At 29.6% G+C, this 6,241-nt stretch overlaps 1 protein-coding gene across 1 annotated transcript in view; it reads right to left on the reverse strand.

Annotated features, from left to right (window-relative positions):
- The window catches only part of LOC115877010, a 50,864-nt gene extending 44,840 nt beyond the window's left edge, over positions 1 to 6,024 (reverse strand). The window contains exons 1-4 of the mRNA XM_030893072.1: positions 5,934 to 6,024; positions 5,664 to 5,887; positions 3,565 to 3,795; positions 1,673 to 1,836 (exon numbers count right to left, since the gene is read on the reverse strand). Coding sequence (XP_030748932.1) covers positions 1,673 to 1,836; positions 3,565 to 3,795; positions 5,664 to 5,887; positions 5,934 to 5,973 — 659 coding nt within the window. The 5' untranslated portion in view covers positions 5,974 to 6,024. The remainder of the gene's footprint in view (positions 1 to 1,672; positions 1,837 to 3,564; positions 3,796 to 5,663; positions 5,888 to 5,933) is intronic.
- Positions 6,025 to 6,241: the final 217 nt, after the last annotated feature.

Genomic DNA, 6,241 nt, shown 5'->3' on the forward strand with positions numbered 1-6,241 from the left:
AGTGATTTTTGGATTCTAGGAGAAAAGTAAGGATTAAAAGTAAAGGTGATTTTTATTAGGGGAGTATATGACTAAAATGTAAGGTTTTTGACATATTTAACATTTTCTAATAATAAAAATTTTTCAATTTCAATAAAAGCTATCTGAATTGGAATTTACCCGGTATAGCACAATATGGAGTTAAAATAACTATTGTACATTTTAAATCAAATTAAAACTTGACCCAAAAAGTTATACAGGGTGAGACAAAATTCACCTTTAAAAGCAAGTTACTCTTTTATTATAGAATACCGTGTATATTATTTCGATATTCAATGAGGAATTCATGTCTCTTCAAAATACTATTAAGGTTGTCTACCTCTCAGACAAAGATTTTCCTAGATAATATTTTTATTTTTATAATTTAGTGTCAGTAGATCTTTATAATTTGATGAAATCTAGGTGACTGTGATATGTCTGACGTTACTTCACACACACACACACAACATAGCTGTCTAATTAGTCCAATTTTAACAACTAGTTATCATTTTGTGTAAGTTAAAACAAAAAAATCTCTGATATTTGCGGAAAATGGAAACTTATCCTATATCAGAGTATTGCATTTTATATGCAATTGCAAATTGAGATGCATTCACCAATTAATAGAATACTTAAATGCTCCAGCTTTTAACTAGTCTGGGCTTATTATGGGGATATGTTAAAGACAGTGTTTACAAAACTAGACCAACTAGTTTACAAAACTAGACCAACTATTGTCAATAACATGAGGGAAATGATTGTGGCTGCTTTTCGTAGTAAAACTCCACATATGCCTTTTAAAATGAAAATATCTTTTAAACAAAGAATCATTTTATGCAGTGAACAATGGCAGGTATTATAACAGGAAAGCAAGTATTTTGAGCTTTGATTTTATCTAGCTAATTTTTGTCATGTAATTACATCTTTATATCTAGTTTTAATTCTGTAATAATTGAAATGTGTTTTAAACGTGTATCTTTTTATTACTGTTGAGTATTTTGCTCCACATCCTTTAATTTTTCTTAAATTAACAAAAGACCTATCACAGCCAGATTTTTTCAAATAATAAAGATTAAAAAAAAATCATAAAAATTAAAATATCTAGAAAAATCTTTGTCTGAGGGGTAAGCAATCTTGATAATATTTTGAGAATATATGAATTCCTCATTGAACATCGGAATAATATACTAAGCGTTCTGTTTAAAATAAAGGAGTAACTTGCTTTTAAAAGTGACCAGTGTTCCATATTAATTTTGTCTCACTCTGTATAACTTTTCGGGTTAAATTTTAATTTGGTTTAACATACAATGCTTATTGTAATTAAATATCAGCTATTATTGAAATTTAAAATTTACTTGTTATTTTTACAAAATATGAAATATATCAAAATCCATACATTTTAGGCATATGCTTCTTTAATAAACTCACCTTTACTTTTTTCATAGAATCCGAAAATCAATTCCATTACAAAAAAACACAATTTTGGTGTGTAACTTTTTTTGGGGAAACCCTGTATAAGTCTATATATTTTTATAAAATGCTATCAATTAACATACATATTATGCTCCCAAAATTTAATTTCGATATAAACTGCTGTTCTCCTTGGAGCCTCCGCGTCGTATGCGAGGCGCCACCCTGTATATATACAATTTACCTAACAGCTTCCTCAGTTTGATTTTTTATAAAGCTAGTCCAGCATGCTTTAATGAGTTTCAGTTCGTCAATAAAATATTTCAGATCGTTTTCAGTTTCTAACTCTAATTGAGTTTTTATGTCTATATAAGTTCTGTGATTGCATAGAATTTCCTGGTTGACTTTCTACAAAAACAAGAATAGACAATTATTCGAAGTAGACAGTATATACAAGATAAGAATGAACAGTATGGGGATCTTAAAACCAATAAGATTGGTCACCCATGCAATTATGACCAATCTTTTTGTAGAATTTTTTTAAACTTTCACCAATTTGTACAGAAGTTACCTCTGTTACCTTTTCGGAGTGAAGGGGTGTTTTTCAAAGATGTGCACTTTTAACAAATCGCTCTAACTTTTTTTTATAGAAAATTTTGTATTCTTATGAAAACATTTCCAAAGTACCATTTTACGTAGAATGTAATGATTTAAGTATAATTTTTTTAAAATTAATAATTTAAAAATTATCAACAGAAAATTTTATTTTTTATATGGGGTACCCTGTATATTATTAATTCATTGAAAAGAATTTAAAATTACCTTTCCAAAAAGATAGATAGCATACTTGATATTTTGTTTGATTGCTCTTCGAGATATAGACTTTTTTAAAATTTACCCACTTTGAATAAGTAGGCTTTGAACGGCGCCGGCTGTAATGCAAAAAAATTCTAGCTGTGGACAGCAATTAAAACGAAAATAATATTTGCAATGAATGATTTAGAATTTTATAACAATTTAAACTATATTTAACAACACCAACACATTTAAAGTATATTAATAACAATAAAAATTAACAGTAAACCAAGACATGAGCTTTTGCTCCAGATGTTCGACATATCGACAGTCTTCTCTGATGGACAAACGAGACCGTTTTTGAACATATCTCGCGGAATTCATTAACTCAGTAGGAGTGAAAGATAACCTCGCATAACCGCTAAGTACTTCTAATTCGTGTCTAGATTATAGGCCCAATTTAAAAATAAGAATCTTTATTCTTCCGAAAAATCCATAGGCATTAAGTCTGGCGGCCTCGATGGCCAACGGCTGAGAACTAGGTTAGCTATTCAATTATTCTCTAAATTGGCTGCAAAAATTTGCTGATAACTTCAGCGATTTGAGGCAGTGCCTTGTCTTGATGGAAAAATATGTTTTCGAGTTCTGTTTTAGGGGCATTATCATCAATAAGGGGTCCACAAAGCCTACTAGTTAAAAGTGGTGAATTTTTAAAAATTCTGTATTTCGAAGGAGACTATAACTTAATATCAAGCGTGCTATATTTTTGAAAAAAAAGGTAATTTTAAGGTATTTTTACTTAATTAAAAATATACAGGGTGTCCCAACTAAAAAATCAACTTTTCTGTTGATAACTCGGAAATTATTAATTTTAAAAAATTATACTTAAACCATTAAATTCTACGTAAAAAGATGCTTTGGAAATGTTTTCATAAAAATACAAAATTTTCCATAGCAAAAAAGTTACAGTGATTTGTTAAAAATGCACATTTTTGAAAAATACCCCGTAACTCATAAACGGTAACAGATATCGATGTGCGGTTTTCACCATCATGTTTTTGACAAAAATTGAGCTCAGACACCGATATCAGTTTTCCCTTTAAAAACGTCGAATTTGACCCACCCTGTACATGTTCGTTGTAGAGGGTTGTAGGTACAAGTTTGCACAGGACTCTCGGTTAGGTTAGGTTAGGTTAGGTTAGGAAATAATTGGATTTTTTTGGATTATGATACTTGATGGTGTAGGATTGCGCAAGGCGCAACAGGCTTAATTGACTGTTTGATATCCTCCTGCTGTTCATTCTTATATCGGACGTACTGTATAATGACTCATTTAAAAACCTCAATCTCAAATTCAATAAATTCATCATATTCATGATGCGACTTGTAAGAAATTGATTTTAGCTTCTCATACGTTCCTTTTAGTATTCCTTTGAACTCTTGAGATTTTTCTAATTCAAGCTCGTTCAAATCTTTGAAAAATGCTTCAATAAGATCATGTTTCTTCTGGGTATAGTATTCGATTCTACTGTATATATCATCAAATGATTCTTTTTGCATATTATGTGCATTCTACAATAAACCTGTCTTTGAGTCCATTAAAATACAGGGTGGCGCCTCTCATACGCCGCTGAAGGTCCAGGGAGAACGGTAGTTTATATCGAAATGAAATTTTGGCAGCTTATGTAGATTAACTGAAAGCATTATATAAAAATATATAGAATTATACAGGGTGTCCCAAAAAAAAGTTACACATCAAAGTTGTGTTTTTTCTAATGGAACACCCTATATATTAATTGATTTTCGGATTATAGGAAAAAAATAAAGGTGAGTTTTATTAAAGAAGCATATACCTAAAATCTAAGGATTTTGAAATATTTCACATTTTGTGAAAATGAAGAGTAAACTTTAAATTTTGATAACAGCTACATAAATTTTAGTTGACATTGTATAGCCTAATATTTAATTACAGTAACCATTGTATGTTAAACAAAATAGAAATTTGACTCGAAAAGTTATACAGGGTGAGACAAAATTAATATGGAACATTAGTCACTTTTAAAAGCAAGGTACTCCATTATTTTAAAGGGAACACCCAGTATATTTCTTCGGTGTTCAATGGGGAATTTATATATCTTCAAAATATTATTAAGGTTGCCTACCCCTCAGACAAAGATTTTCGTAGATATTTTAATTTTGGTGATTTTGAGTCAGTAGATCTTTATTGTTTGAAAAAATCTAGATGGCTTTGTGATATATTTTTTGCTAATTTAACAAAAATTAAAGATTGTCGAGTAAAATACTCAACGGTAATAAAAATATACACGTTTAAAATATATTTTAATTATTACAGAATTAAAACTAGATATAAACCTATAATTATGTGACAAAAATTAGCTAGATGAAATCAAATGCTCAAAATGCTTCCTTTCCTGTTAACTGCATAAAATGATTGTCTTTTCAAAAGGATCTTTTCATTTTAAAAGGCATATGTGGAGTTCTACCTCGAAAAGCAGCTACAATAATTTCTCTCATGTTGTCGACAATAGTTGGTCGAGTTTTGTAAACACTGTTTTTAATATATCCCCATAAAAAAAACAGACTAGATAAAATCAGGAGCATTTAAGTATTCTATTAATTCTTTCTGATGTAGGATAAGTTTGAATTTTCGGTAAATTTCTGAGAAATTTGTTTGTTTTAGCTGACACGAAATGATAACTAGTTGTTAAAGTTGGACTAATTAGACAGCTATGTTGAAGGAACGTCATACATATCACAGCCACCTAGATTTTATCAAATAATAAAGATCTACTCGGACAAATCATGTAAATGAAAATATCTAGGAAAATCTTTGTTTGAGGGGTAGGCAACCTTAATAGTATTTTGAAGAGACATGAATTCTCCATTGAATATCGGAATAATATACTGGGTGTTTCATTTAAAATAAATGAGTAACATCCTTTTAAAGGTGACCAATGTTCAATATTAATTTTGTCTCACCCTGTATGACTTTTTGGATCATGTTTTAATTTGATTTAAAGTACAATAGTTAATTTAACTACATATTCGGCTATACCGGGTAAATTCAAATTTAGGTAGCTTTTATTGTAATTTAAAAATTGTTCTTTATTTCTAGAAAATGTTAAATGTGTCAAAAACCTTACATTTTAGTCATATACTTGTCTTATAGAACTCACATTTATTTTTCTTCCAGAATCCGAAAATCAATTAATATATAGGGTGTTCCATTAAAAAAACAACTTTGATACGCAACTTTTTTTGGGAACACCCTGTAGAACCCTCTATATTTTTAAAAAGTGCTTTGAATTAACCTACATATGCTCAGAAAATTTTATTTCAATACAAACTGTTGTTCTTCTTGGAGCCTCTACGGCGTATGAGAGGCGCCACCCTGTACAAACGTAATAGTTCAGAGTTACATCATTGTTCGCTCTCAGTTTAGCTTCAAAAATTTCATGTTTAATACACTCTCTTGTCTCTCCAGTGGACTTTTTAAGTTGTTCTACTTTTGAATTCGCAATGCTGACATATTTTTCTATTATTTCCTTTTTGGTTTTGCTTAGCGTTTCTATACATTCTATTTCGGCATTCTTTCTTTTCTCATATAATCTCTCAATTACTTTTGATGGTTTTGAACGGCCCACTTTGAAGAAGAGTTAATTTGGAAAAAGAACAAAGATATAACTTACCAAAATCATCGGGTAAACAACATGGATCATTATTGTCCATAATATTTAAATGGACATAATACTTTTGAATATTTCAATGTCAACGTTTTTTTGGTATAAATTTTGACATTAAAAAAAGGTTAGATATCATCTGATATCATCCATAAAATTGAGATATTACTTATAATTTGGATATATAGTCAAAGCTTGCAATCGTATATTGTAAAAGTATGTAATGTTCGTTTAGATTCGATTTTTGAGGTGCCTATTGGCCTAGTCCACTGTAACTTCTATAGATCTATTGGGATCTTTTTCTGATATCTAGGTTA

The sequence above is a fragment of the Sitophilus oryzae genome, unplaced genomic scaffold (genome assembly GCF_002938485.1).
Source record: "Sitophilus oryzae breed Bouriz unplaced genomic scaffold, Soryzae_2.0 scaffold_1059_pilon_pilon, whole genome shotgun sequence".
Classification (NCBI taxonomy): Eukaryota; Metazoa; Arthropoda; class Insecta; order Coleoptera; family Curculionidae; genus Sitophilus; species Sitophilus oryzae.